The 14,603-nt window shown below is 35.1% G+C and overlaps 2 protein-coding genes across 2 annotated transcripts; one reads left to right on the top strand and one right to left on the bottom strand.

Moving 5' to 3' along the window:
* Positions 1 to 2,977: 2,977 nt before the first annotated feature.
* On the top strand, positions 2,978 to 6,006 carry LOC131035410 (UDP-glycosyltransferase 74D1-like). Its single transcript, XM_059219555.1, has 2 exons — positions 2,978 to 3,586; positions 4,940 to 6,006. Exons 1-2 carry the CDS (start codon positions 3,094 to 3,096, stop codon positions 5,869 to 5,871), a joined length of 1,425 nt encoding a protein of 474 aa, XP_059075538.1. The 5' UTR covers positions 2,978 to 3,093; the 3' UTR covers positions 5,872 to 6,006.
* A 2,046-nt stretch (positions 6,007 to 8,052) lies between these two features.
* On the bottom strand, positions 8,053 to 10,784 carry LOC131035414 (mogroside IE synthase-like). The gene is made up of 2 exons (XM_059221913.1): positions 10,259 to 10,784; positions 8,053 to 9,023 (listed from the first exon to the last, which is right to left on the bottom strand). Exons 1-2 carry the CDS (start codon positions 10,737 to 10,739, stop codon positions 8,089 to 8,091), a joined length of 1,416 nt encoding a protein of 471 aa, XP_059077896.1. The 5' UTR covers positions 10,740 to 10,784; the 3' UTR covers positions 8,053 to 8,088.
* Positions 10,785 to 14,603: the final 3,819 nt, after the last annotated feature.

Here is a 14,603-nt window from a genome sequence, read left to right as displayed (position 1 = left end):
TTTAAGTGTTAGGTGGTTTAAAAAATACTAACCTAGAGCAATGATAAAATTTGTAGTGATCATCTCCATATTCTAGAAGCAATACTAGATGTTGTTAAAAGATAAGGTCTTAGAGGTATGCATTTAATATTAGTAAAATCATTGACAATGCATGCGGTTTTCTTTTTCCTAGTAGTATGTGTTTGATTCCTGGTTCTTCTCGCAACATTAGAGCAGAAAGAGAAAGGAAGCAAACACAAGATAATTATATTGATCAACATTGACCGGTATCATGGTATGCCTGACCATCCGAAATCACCTCCGGTAAAGATCTCCCGCTTAAACATTACCTCCCCACCTATAGATAGTAGTGGGCCACCTTCACTAAAGGGCTTTATTAGCCAAACTTAACCCCCAGGCCGGGTCAAAGAAAATGCTTCCATATTGAGCCCTATGCGAAGACACATGTGTGAAAGAGAGGTTAGTCATAAGACGCATGTGAGTAATTAGTTAGAAGTCATATATGGTTGGGGTGGGTTGTTGGTGGTTCTGCTGGTGATGTTGCTGTTACTGGTGGATAAAATACTGGACTACTGGATCAACAAGTACAGGAAGCAAAAATAGGAACATATATAACAAAGATAGATTATGATGTTCGAGATAGAGATGAAGAGTCCTCAATTCCGGATCAAGATTTTGATTTTAGAGATTGAAAGTAAGAGCCTAATCGAGAGCCATGCCCAATGTACCAATAGCTATCATGCCCAGTAGCATATCTAGTAGCATATACAGTAGCACACACAACAAAAGCTACACTAGCAACACCCCCACTAACAACATTTGTTTATGTTGATGAAGTAGTTCTAGAGTGAGATTATGATTGTCAAGAGCGAGATCCTGTTCGTGATCGAAATGAAGATCCAGATCCTAAGCCAACCCTCTCACCGGACAAAGCTAGACATCCAAGCCCAGAAGCTAGCTACTACCACACTGACACCAAGCTCACCACCAATGAAGTTGGTAGCAACGACTGCTACAATTCCAGGTCCCATCATGCATCTAAGTATGCATGGTTGATAGAATTCGGTACATATTTTCTCATGAGCTCACAAAGGGGCTGGTTCCCAAAGTATGAAGAGTTTGATGGTGGGAAGGTGTACTTGGATGATGACTCTCATTTGAGCATTATTAGATGTGGAAGATTTAAGATTTGATTCCCCAATGATAGAGTGAAGGGAATTGATGGTGTATTCCATATATTAGGTTTTGCATGGAACCTTCTTTCAATGAGCAAGTTGAATGATGTGGTTGTGTAGGTTGTTTTGTCAAATGAGGGATGCAAGATGACAAGAGGAGCTAAGATGCTTGCTAAGGGTGCTTAGATATACTTTTTTTTAAGTTGCATGCCTGCATTATATATTGCAATAGTTCTTCTAACAAGGAAATAAAAGAGATTTAGATTCATCATCCTCACCATTAGAAAAAAACATTGAAGAAATTTGTTGCTTCTACTTGCAATGGTCATGCTTTTTGGGTACCTAAGGGTGCTCATTCTTTGGAGATGAAACATTGTCCATATTTTCCACATCCACACCACTTTCAATCAGTTATATCTCAATATTAACATCCACCTTAAATAGAGGTTTATTTGGAAGACTCTTCTGTACCTTAGGATTTTCCTTTCCTTCATTGCATATTTATCTAATCATTATCTAAGCACTTGCATAAAGATTTACATGATCTTTGAGGATTGATAAATGCTCCACATGGAATTCTCCATATTAAGGAACCATGGAACTCTCCATATTAAGGAGCCATGGAACTCTCCATATCAAGGAGCTTCACTTCTGAGTCAAACTCATATTAGCTCTTCATGCCTCTTAAATTTTCTTTGCTCCACTTGTCAATGTCAATGTATCCTTCAAGAGACAATATTTTATTTCTACTTAAATAGGTTATGGGCATAAAATTACATATTTACTTATAACATCAATACCAGAATCCCCATAAGGAATTTGAACATGATCTAATAATACCTGATCTATAACTATGAAGGATATTCCTCTCATATAGCTATCAACTTAAGGAAATTAATGAGTTGTAATATGAGAAAATCTAAATGATTGAACTCTATAACAATAATTACATATGTACTAAAAATAACAATTAAAGAAAATACAATTAAAATGGGGACAAAACATGTTAATGCATGAAGAAACCCCTTGCACACATAAAAATTCCACCAAAATGTGAGTTGCACTCTCTTAGTATTTCATATTGGTTATTACAACATGTATCTACTTCATAGACTTACTAAGAGCTTGTAAATGTTATTTCAAGAACAATTACAACACTTTAATATTCTTCTTAGCTCTATGCTATAAAACAATCATAATGAGCACTATTCACACCTAAATTTCTAAAAAGTAGTGTTCCAAGACTCAAATGACTCATAGGCTAAAATGACTATTAAGTAGGAAAAGGAAGCCCAAAAAATCAAACTCTAGAATGCCAAAACACACAAATAATTCTATATAGTGGTTGGTTTTCTTTAATGACAGTTTGTATATTGATGTCTCATTCCATCCTATACATAATCCAACATTAAAGAAAACTAATCACTATATAGAATTATTCTAAATAGTACAAAAATTGGATCCATATTTGAATAAGCTTAATAAAGATTGGTAAAAGAAGGTTGTTTGGATTGTAATTCTCTTACTAAAGTTTAGTTGTTTGGATTGTAATTCTCTTATTAAAGTTTAGTTGTTTGGATTGTAATTCTCTTATTAAAGTTTACTCTTGCCCAATATTCGTCAAATATGATGGCTATTCATGGAAGACCGTTCAAATTCACTTGAGTGCACAAATTGGTGAGTGTAAGTACAAGGAGGTGTCAGAATCTGTTTTTTTGGATATAAAAGGACCTGGTGAGTGTAAGCACAAGGAGGTGTCAGAATCTGTTTTTTTGGATATAAAAGGACCTGGTGCGTGTAAGTACAAGGAGGTGTCAGAATCTGTTTTTTTGGATATAAAAGGACCTGCGATTCGAGTTCTGGTTGTGATTTCCTGGTTTTGTAGCAATTGAAGTGAAGAGGAATCGAAGAAGAAGATATGGATATGAATGGAGGGAGGAAGAGGAATATGAAGGGTCACGTAGTGGTGATATCATACCCAGCAACAGGCCACACAAATCCCATGCTACAGTTTTCAAAGAATTTGGCTTCCAGAGGTGTGATCGTTACCTTCGTCAATTTTAACTTAAATCATCGCAAAGTAATACAGGCCAGAGAATCTCTACAACGCCTGAAGCTGGATATACGTTTTGAATGCATTCCAGACGGTCTTCCTGAAGATGATTCCACTCTCGACTCAAACATCAATCCCGCAGTGTTTAAGCACATGCAGGATAATATGGACGGCTCGGGACTCGAACGCTTGATCCATCGACTCCACGCTAGCGGGGACACTCCTCCAGTCTGCTGCATAATCTACAATTCGTTTCTTCCTTGGGTTCGAGATGTTGCAAATAAACTGAACATTCCTCAGGCTTTGTTCTGGACGCAGTCTGCTGCTGTTTTCTCAATTTATCAGCACTTTCAAAACGGTCCGATTCCGAACTCTGTACTACTTGTCTTTTTTTTTTGGGCTTTGGTTTTACCTATTTTGTTTATTTTATTATTAGGGTTAGGGTTTCTCAAAATTTTTAAATAAAAAATAGATCAAGGAAAGGAACCTTTACTTTGTACTCATTTTTTTTTTGTGAGATTTAAATTTGTGACCTTTCTTTCAAGAACACATATTCTCTACCACTAGGCCAATCCAAGTTGTAGAGGTGAATAAAAATTTAAGATGTTTCTTTAGATCACTAGTAAAGTAGAGGTGAATTTAGTGTAAATATCATCGAATTTTGTCTTCGTTTGGAATCTTATCAAGGGAGCTTTCAAATCCAAGCAACCGTGACTCATGAAAATTAAACTATCAGATAAAACTTTCTTTCTACCATGTTATTTATTTTTTATTGGAAGGTTTAATATAATAATTTAAGTATTTGATATGGGCATTTTTAGGCTGAAATCTTTTGGTTAAAAGTCAAGGATTGGCGGTTCTCTCTTTTGTCCAAGTCACTTAGTATAATCATTAAAGTATTTGATATGGAAATTTTTAGGCTGAAATCTTTTGGTTAAAAGTCAAGGATCGGGGTTATCTCTTGTGTCAAAGTCACTTAAGGGACAATCCCACCTCTTTGGTTAAGTGTCAAAGATTGAATGTTATCCAATCTGTCAAAGTCATCCAAGGCACAATCTAACCTCTTTGACTAAGAGCTAAGGATTGAGGGTTATCCATTTTGTCAATGTTACCTGAAATAAATCCCACCTCTTTGACTAAGAACCAAAGATGGAAGGTTATCCATTACATTAAAGTTATCCCAAACACAATGCCAGATTCTTGCCTTATCATGTTGAAACATTGACTAACAAAACTTGATACTCGATAGATTCATTTAGAACCATTTCACTTCACCAATACACCAAAAATTGATTTCTAACATTTTTTTAGTTTGACAATTGCATATTCCATCTTTCAATGTTTACTAATCTCCTATACTTTACATGCTCTGATCAATGTTTCTTGGAACCTTAACTGTACCCTTGCCAATCAAGACTAGACTTACCTTTATACACACAACCTACTACTTGTTTGCCTCCAAGAGAACTATATTATAACTAATTATCTTTATGCACTGTTACAGAATAGTTGATTGAACTGGAGCATGTAAATGCGTTTCTATTTTTCAATTTGTAAAAGAAATTATGAATTTGGAAGGAGAAATTTTGGGCAGACATGAGACTTACATACACCTAGTCCTTAATCTCTACTTGTAAAACCCCCTTGATTGCTGTAATATCTTTCAAATGGTAGATTTGATTCTGAATTTGGTGATGGCTTTGTTTTCCAGGAGAGGGATTGGATTGTGGAAGAATGCCTCAAAACGTCATAATCCCTGGCCTTCCTGAGCTGAAATTGACGGATTTACCTTCGGCGTTCATGGAAACAAGCGGATCCATCAACTATTATCTAGGGCAGTTGGAGGTTGTGAAAGATGCCTCGTGGGTGATTGCAAATACTGTGTATGAGCTAGAGCCCGAAACAATCAATTCCCTAAGATCGACCTCCCTTCCCTTCCTCCCAATCGGCCCTTCAATACCCACGTCTTTTCTGCAGGATCAAAATGCAGAGGACACGCAGGTGGGGGCGAATCCTTGGAAGGCGGCCGATTGCATGGGATGGCTGAACAAGAAACCTCCGCTGTCCGTTGTATACATTTCATTCGGCAGCATCCTGGTCATAAGCGATGAACAAATCCAAGAACTGGCTGTGGGCATCCAACAAAGTGGGCAAAACTTCTTGTGGGTGATTCGGGCACCTCCAGGACACGATCACATTGCGGAGGTTTTGCCTGCGGGATTCATGGAGGAAACTAAAGAAAGAGGTTTGGTGGTGGATTGGTGTGCTCAATTGGAGGTGCTCTCTCATCCGTCTGTGGGTGTTTTTATGAGCCACTGCGGTTGGAATTCTACACTGGATGCTCTGAGCTTGGGAGTTCCCATGCTCACATTGGGAGTTTGGACCGATCAGCCCACTAATTCTAAGTTTGTGACGGATGTTTGGAAGACAGGGCTGAGAATGAGGAGGCGAGATGATGGGATTGTGGGGAGAGATGAGACGGAGAGATGTATCAGAATGGCTATGGAAAGCGAAGAGGGAAAACAGCTAAGAAACAATGGTTTGAAATGGAGGGAATTATTGAAATCTTCTGCTAGCGAAGGAGGTTCATCTCACAGTAACTTGAACGCGTTTGCACAGGAGATCATTTCCAAAGCCAAATAATTGCCAACAGACTACATAGATGTGGAAATGCATAATTATTCTTCTTTGATAAATCGTAGGCATCGAATGTTTATGTAGGACCCGTCCTTAATGTGTAGAGAGCTGGCATGATATGGAAAGCCCACCCGAATAAGATCATTTTTTTTATCCAGGATAAAAATGCACCGTTGACTTAATTTTATTTATCTTTTAATTAAATTGAAAATTAGAATAAAATGTATCATTCAGTGTATTTATTTATTAATTAAATGGAAATCTTTTGTTTAATTAATAAATAAAAAGGTACGGTATATATTGATAAACATTGTTATTAGAGATATTAGCTTTCCACAATCTATAATAGTTCTTGTTATTGCTCTTTCACAACTTAATCCAAAAGTGGTAACAAAAATATTGCTCTTTTTCGAACTATAAAATCGTTTCATTCAATAAAATGTTGCTCTTAAGAAATATAAGTACTTTGCATAAATAATTTAGGATACTAAATGGATGCAAGCAGTTAAATATGATTAATTTGAAATAATTTTTGTAAGAGTTGGTTAATAATAATTATTTAAAAACGCGTGCTAGCAAAACCAAGGTGCTAACCTTCATAAACAAAAAGCGTGGAGGGCTGATAAAATGGCTTATATGCCACTAACAACACTTCAATAGCACATCAAGACACAAGTGGTTTGTTAGTATTTCTACTTTTAACATTTAGAACCTATGATAAATGTTGTGTTTATGTTTGTCCATTACATTTCACATTGTAATTGTCAGTTCAATATCTAATTAAATAATATTTTTTCCAACATCTTCAAGCTTCTTTTCCCTCTTCTCTAATCTTCTATTTTCACTTTGGCTTTGAATTTAGTCCAAACTGGTACTTCTGTTTTCAACAGTCTATCTCACCTGGATGTATCTGAAACCCATTGAGCTATTTTGGCCAAGATATATGATTTCTTTCCTCAACTTCATGAAAACTCATCAATTCATCATACTCAAAGAAAAAACAAAGAAAAGAAAAAGTCTGAACTTTTAATTGCATTCCTATTTATAAATTCCAAACCCCCTGCTACTGACAAACATACATGCAAAGCAGTAAAATGTATTGATAAGAGTAAACTCCAAACCCCAGAACTGACAAGTATACATTTGAACGGAGTCAATTCCTAACCCCCTAGTACTGCTTATAAGTATACATAGAAAGAAATTCTGACTTTGGTTGCATACTTAAGAAGAGTAGATAATAATTTACTCTAACATCATATTCTTCTCTTTTTGTTGCACTTATCAAAATATGTCATTATTGAATATTCTAATGCTCTAGAATGATCCACTTTTGAATGTTTCTAAGAGATTATTAGAATGAATGTATTGAATGTTTTTAAATACTAGTAAATAACATCACATAATAATAAAAGTATGTTTGATTAGCTCAAAGTAGGTCAAAGGTGTTAGTTGACTAAAATTTAAATAGTAAAAGGACATGAAGTTCATGACCCTAAGATTGCTCCTCCATCTATAGACTTTTTGTCAAATGGGGTAGCAAATAAATCTAGGTAGCAAATAGCTACATGAGAGTCACTGGAGTATGTATGATGAATAGGTATATAAAATAAGTGTATAAAAGTGTGTGCAAATAAATAGAGTATAATTGAATGTTTAAAAATATAGATATTAGTGGATGGATAAAGAGGTTAAAGAATGATTCCAACTTCATAGAATACCATATCATTTAATAGAAAACATAACTACCTACACAATTTTTGAATACTATGAATAATGAGCTTTTTGAGTGTACAAATGACTTATAGAATCTGAGACTACTCTCTACTCCATGAAATTGACACCTAACTATGCTACAAATGAGACTTATAGAATATGAGACTACTCTCTACTCCATGTAGAGGCACCTAATTGTGCTAGAAACGAGACTTTTAGAATATGAGACTACTCTCTACTCCATGCAAGAGGCACCTAATTGTGCTACAAACAAGACTTATAAAATATGAGACTACCCTCTACTCTATGCAAGGCACACTTAACTGTGCTACTTATGAGACTTTTAGAATATGAGAACACTCTCTATTTCATTCAAGAGGCACCTAACTGTGCTACAAATGAGACTTATATAAAATATCTTTTGTAAGATTTGAATTTGTGACCTCTCTTTCAAAATACAAGTTTTCCATTATTATACTAACTGAAAAATACTCTCATAAAAAAACAAAACTACTGTATGTCTCTGGCAATGATCTCCTGGATAAATTGCTTGAGATTGATGTCAGAGGAGCCACCTTCACTGCAAGTACTTGTTGCTAATTCCTTCCACCGGAGAGCATTGGTTTTCAGTTGCTTTCCTTGTTCGCTTTCAAATGCAATTCTTAGGCATCTCTGAATCTCGTCCCTTGTCACAATCCCATCTTCTCTCTTTCTCATTCTCAAACCTGTTTTCCAAACATCAGCCAAACATTTAGCGTTGGTGGGCTGATCTGTCCAAATCTCCAAAGTGAGCACAGGAACTCCCAAGCTCAACCCATCAAGGGTAGAATTCCAACCGCAGTGACTCATAAACACCCCCACAGAGGGATGAGAGAGAACTTCCACTTGACAACACCATTCCACCACTAAGCCTCTTTCCATGGTGTCCTCCAAGAACCCATCAGGCAGAACTTCCCCAATGTGACCGTGTCCTGGAGGGGCCCGGATGACCCACAGGAAGTTTTGGCCACTTTGCTGGATACCCACAGCCAGTTCTTTGATTTGCTCTGCGCTTATGACAGCTATGCTGCCGAATGAAATGTATAAGACCGAAAGCGGGGGCTTCCTGTTCAGCCATTCCATACAGTCGGTGGCTTTCCAAGGATTGGCGCCCACCTGCCTGTCCTCTGGATTTCCCCCCTCAAGAAAAGCCGAGGGTATGGAAGGGCCGATTGGGAGGAAAGGAAGAGAGGTTGATCTTAGGGAATTGATGGTCTCAGGCTCCAGCTCATAGAATGTATTGATAAGTACCCACGAGGCATCCTTCACGCTCTCCAACTGGCGAAGGTAATGGTTTAGGAAGCCATTTGTATCCATGAATGCGGAAGGTAAATCGGACAATTTCAGCTCAGGTAGGCCAGGGATGATGACGTTTTGAGGCATTTTGCTGCTCTTACATTTCTCACCTGTAGAATATAACCATTAGAAATTTTGTAAGAAAAGCGAAATGTTTTGAATAAGAACGCTACAGAATCCCCCCAAAAAAGGGGATAAAAAGAGTGGAAAAACCAGAGGGCGAATCGAAAAAACAGATCTACTTATCAAAAATGAAAAATTTAAAAGGTAGGTACATTGAAAAGGATTCGGTGCTATAAGAATACCATAACTTTAAACCATTTCCATCCGTGTGCTTGGAGTGGCAAGGTTGATTTGTTGTGATGTTTTGTGGGCTTAAATAGAGTACAAAATTGAAAAGAAATTTCGGTTTTATTGAGATTTTTTAGGATCTATCTATAATAATAAATTGGCCTCGTCTTTGCACTGACCTAAAAACACACTTTTAGGCTTTTATTCATCATTATCAAATCAAACATGAAATACCCACAGGAACAACCTTCAAAGAAATGGGATATCATCAAATTGAGGAATCAATAGACTTATTGATCTAATAGTGAAGTCGGAAGGTTATTAACTAATTCATCAAAGATCAAGTCATGAATTTAGCAAAATTTTGACATTAATAAGAATGGAGACTGACGAATCTTGAATCTTTCATTAAAAAAAATAAAGATCAAAATATACTCTCCCAAATAAAAATGGGTAAATTGTTGGGTTCTATTTTGTATGACTATAAAATTTGATAAAGATTTTATTATTCTTGCATAAATAAGATAAAACATTAGACTCTTCAATTTTAATGGGTTCTTTTCAATTTATTTTTAAATATTTTATTCTATTGAATCACTTTTTATAATGCCCATAAACTCCAAATTTCATACTAAGAATCATCATGAACAACACATATCTAGTTTCAAAGAATTTGGTAAAAAGTAGATTATTATCTTTTCTAAATTATAAATTGGATATATGACCTAAATAATTTGATTTAGAAAAGTCACCACTTCAAAATACGGATTGAAGACAAAATATTTGCTATTTCAAATATCATAAAACGATTATCACAGAAATTTTGATAATAAAGATCTTCCTTCTACTAAAACTACTGTAACTGTTTAATATTACTTAATTTTGAAAGTGCGTCTTTATACCTCAGTCTTTCTGCTGCTTAAACTTTTAACGTATACCATTATATTTTTAATTAAAAAAGAAACAAAATAAAGAAAACAAAATTCTATCTGCGGAAACAAAGGAATGGAAACAAAGACAACAAAATAGCAGGAACAGAGATGGGAGCTCAAACTTTTTAGAAAGTCATAATAAATGGTGAAGACGGCAGCAGACTGAGTCCAGAAGAAAGCATGAGGAATGTTGAGTTTCTTTGCAACGGGTGGAACCCACGGAAGAAAGGAGTTGTATATTATGCAGCCCACTGGAGGAGAGTCGGCACTCGCATTCAGCCGCCGGATCAGATCTTCCACTCCCGATCCATCCATGTTGTTCTGCATGTGGTTGAGCACAGCCGGATTTATATTTGAGTCGATTATGTTCTTATTCTCCGGAAGACCATCAGGAATGAATTCAAAGCGTATGTCCAGCTTGAGCCTCTGAACATACTCCTTAGCCTGTGTTACTTTCTCCTTATTGATGTTGAAGCTTACGAAGGTAACAAGCAAACCTTTTGAGGCTAACTTCTTTGAGAATTGCAGCATGGGATTAGTGTGCCCCGTTGCAGGATATGATATCACCATAACGTGACTCTTTTTTCCTCCATTACTCTCCATATCTTACTTGAGTTACAGTGGGTGCCCAAGATTATCTTCCACAGAGCAGAGAAAATCAAAGTGGTTGTCACTACCAAATCAGATTGCCTAGCAAGTTTATGTACCTCTCGACGACAATACATAATATCTGCCTGCCACGTTCTACTCAAGACAAGAAGTACCCACTAACAAACGAAAATAAATAAATAAATAATGTATTCAACTGTTTGAGTCAGCATCTATTGTTCCAAACCTCTTAGAAAACAGAGAAACAATTGTACGGCTTCCAGTATGAAACTAAACCATACATTGTGGTTTTAAAAAGTAGATTCCTGGAAGAAAAACGGCGAGCAGTTGGCAAGATGGGTCAAAAGTTTTCATTATTGCCTTGAAATTTTGAAGAAAAACACGTTCAGGAACAATATTCATTAGACTAATATTTTTGAATCTTGAATTTTGAAAACTACAGTACACGTGTCACTCAAAATCTGGAGAGTTCGAAAAAATGTTTTCTCTATATTTTCTATGCATCAAATAGTTGGATCTAAATATCCTTAAATAGGTACATTAGTGGAGAGTTGTGTCTCTTACAAACCATAACTAAATATGATTAAATAAAATTTATTTCTAACACCTCCTCATAAATTTTATTTCATCACATAGTTCAATTAGATGATGGGGGCCTCCTATAAAAAATAGGATTGTTAGCAACTCATGTACAATTAAGAATAATTTAATATCATTTCCTTGAAAATGTATATAGTTTTATCTTTGCTTGTCATTGGTATTCAACAATAAGATGACCTTCTTGATTTTTGCTAGAAAGAAGGCGAAGTGTTCTGAAGATCTTTGTGATCAAAACCTTCTCAAGTATTAGCACAAAAAAATGAAGTGTTTCCAAAGATCTTTGCGATCAAAACATTCACAAGTATTAATAGAAGAAGATGAAGAATTTCATAAGACCTTTGCGATCAAAACCTTCATAGATTTCAATAAAGAAAGTGAAGCATTTCCAAAGATCTTTGCAATCTAAACTTTCATAAATACCAATAAATAAAAAGTTTCAATAAGATTTATACGATCAAAAACTTTAACAATCTCTTCAATCTATTCTTGAAAAATGATCTTTGCGATAAAAAATTCTAATGATCTTTGCGATCAAAAAAAACTTTAACGATCTCTACAATCAATTCCAATAATGATCTTCACGCTCCCTTCATTTTTCCACAATTTTCTTTGTTATTGCTATGACCAATCCTCCAATAGCTATGACCAATTTGTGAAATTTCAATCTACAGCATAGAAACAAATTTCAATTTACACAAAGTTACTTTTAAGAAATATAAGTACTTCGGATAAATAATTTAGGAGAATGAATGAATGGATGCAAACAATCAAATATATTTTAGAATAAATATTCTAAGAGTTGTTTAATAATAATTATTTAAAAATTAAAAGAAGTTGATAAATATTTATATGGGAATCTATTAATTATATAATTATTTTAGCTTGATAGGAAAGAGAGATAAAATTTATGAATCTAAGTAGTTTAATGGTAAATATCAAGGTAGGGGGTGGATGCATAGAGATAATTGTGAATGAGATGTGATAAATAAGTAGATGGTGAATGTATGAAAATTAGTGTAAGTGGCTCGATATGTCCACAAAGATGCGTGTTGAGATAGGTTGTAAAATATAAAAACTATCTTAGATTGCTAATGATAGAACTGACTTGAGGGAGGAAATTCTCCCGATTTAGAAACCTTAAAAATCACTTAAGTTATCCTCATGAGATTGAATTCGATCAAAAGGAATCGTCAAAGTAGACTCGTGATCCACAAGAGGAGGAGACACTGGAGGGTATTCATTAGAGTATGATAAATATTCATATGGGAAGATTACTAATAATTATATTTTTATATAATTATTTTAGATTGATAGGAAAGAGAGATAAAATTTATGTTTCAATTTCATGTGTCATATTTTTATCCCAATCATTTTAGATTTGAATTTTAATTCATACATCTAAAATCTTCACAAATGACAATCTAATCATGTTAATTATGATCTTTGATTTTAAATAGCTTATAAGGATTCCAGCACCTATAAATGCTATTTTGGAAGCTATTAGATCAATAGAGTCTTGTTCTCTTAAGTTAGATCCTTAGATCGATTAACTTTATAAATCTAAGTAGGTATTTCAAAACAAAATATGCAAATATGTGGGTTGCTCATATATGTAGATGATGCAGATTTTGTTGTCCTTATAGAAATTGAAGTATGCACTACATATCCATTCTAGTCATCTGTTGTCTAGATATTCCTTGTTTTTTATTAGTAAAGCAGTGTTAACTAGGGCGCTGACCCTTAACATAGTAAAAAACTATCAACAAATAGCAAGCAACATCAAGAGAGATGATATTGGTGAAAAAGAACAACAACCCAAAGGTGGTTAGAAATAAACATAGTCAAACATGCAAGGAAACCTATCCAACCAGAGAACAAAAAACCCCACTCAAGTTGGGGGGGGAGCCACCCAAACCCCAATGAGGGGGGGTTTGGGCAAGGGAGAAGACTTCCCCTTCCGCTTGCAAGAAACCACAGTCTAGGCGATGTTATCATTAGGTCCATCAAAAGAGAGATCAACCAAAAGGGACCGTGCATGGTTACAAATAATGGTGTCAACAAATTGCTACAACAGAACAATATGAGGCTACTATAAAGTAGCAAGAGGCTCTGACAAAACAACAACATCAGAAGCAAATACAGCAGCAGGGGATCAAGGTTGCAGAATAGGAGAAGCAGACGTGGGAACCTCAAGAGATGAGGTCGCAAAAGGAGCATGTCATCGACATCATCCTCATGAGAGGATCTAGTAGACATAGAGTTAAGAGAGTTGATTGTTAAGTGGTCAACAATAGTATTCTTCCACCAGGTAGAAACACCTTTGTGGTGTGAACTAAAATAGTCCGAAGCAAGATGACCTGTAGAGAAGCATCTCCTGCAGCGGAAGGGGAGGCCTTCAAAATCTAGCAGTTGTGACCAAGGCCTATCACCTACCATAAGAACCACATCTCCCAGGAGAGGAAAGGAGATTTCAATGTCCACAAGAATGCAGGCAAAAGTATTGGGTAAAAGCATAAATCTGTGTAACTTTTATAAAGGAAAAGGTTAACACAACAATAACTGTTCAATTTTGTCGCCATAAAAGTGTCATTTGTATTTTGAATTTGAAGATGATGTAAACTGATAAAATGTGTAAAATTTGTTGAAGTTTAAGTCTACTATTTTTTGAAATTTTTTTGTGAATAATTTATAGGTTTTTTTTAGCTTTAAAGTCCATTTTTTATTGCTGAAAAATGCTGAAAATCAGGGGGTTTAGTTCCCACCACAAAAGAAAATGTAAATCAACTTTTTTTTTTTTGATTTTGATATCCATGGAGGGTCAAAACTAACTAAAAAATGTTTTTGAGATAAATTATAAGGTAATGAAAAAGAAAAAAAAAATGTAAACACATACCAAAATAAACTAGCAATAATAAAAATTATTTATAATAATTTATATTAAACATAGGATTTTAGATTGGTTGGGAGGACCTTGAAAATTTATGGTAGAAATATATTGGCACCTATGGACATCATTTGGGAGTTGGTTGGATCACTAGGGTTAATTTCTCTTAGTTTAGAACCTTATATTAATTGAATTTAGAACCCTATGGAAATAATTGAGAACAACGTATATGCAAGAATATTAGTGTCCTATATATGCAACTGATTTAGATTTAGATTTTTTTAGCATTTTAGAATTTGAAGTATACACTAGATATCCTTTCCAATCCTCTCATGTTCAGAGATTCCTTGATGTCAATTAATGGCACATTAAAT

The sequence above is a fragment of the Cryptomeria japonica genome, chromosome 1, assembly GCF_030272615.1.
Source record: "Cryptomeria japonica chromosome 1, Sugi_1.0, whole genome shotgun sequence".
Lineage (NCBI taxonomy): Eukaryota > Viridiplantae > Streptophyta > Pinopsida > Cupressales > Cupressaceae > Cryptomeria > Cryptomeria japonica.
Note: the sequence above shows the minus strand (reverse complement) of the source record. Positions and strands in the feature narration are given on the sequence as shown.

Excerpts from the sequence above, each read along its gene's own strand:
- LOC131035410 (XM_059219555.1), top strand. The coding sequence starts at position 3,094 with ATGGATATGAATGGAGGGAGGAAGAGGAATATGAAGGGTCACGTAGTG. Across the intron at positions 3,587-4,939 it reads TTATCAGCACTTTCAAAACG|GAGAGGGATTGGATTGTGGA; the intron begins GTCCGATTCCGA and ends TTTGTTTTCCAG.
- LOC131035414 (XM_059221913.1), bottom strand. The coding sequence starts at position 10,739 with ATGGAGAGTAATGGAGGAAAAAAGAGTCACGTTATGGTGATATCATAT. Across the intron at positions 9,024-10,258 it reads TTATTATGACTTTCTAAAAA|GTGAGAAATGTAAGAGCAGC; the intron begins GTTTGAGCTCCC and ends TATATTCTACAG.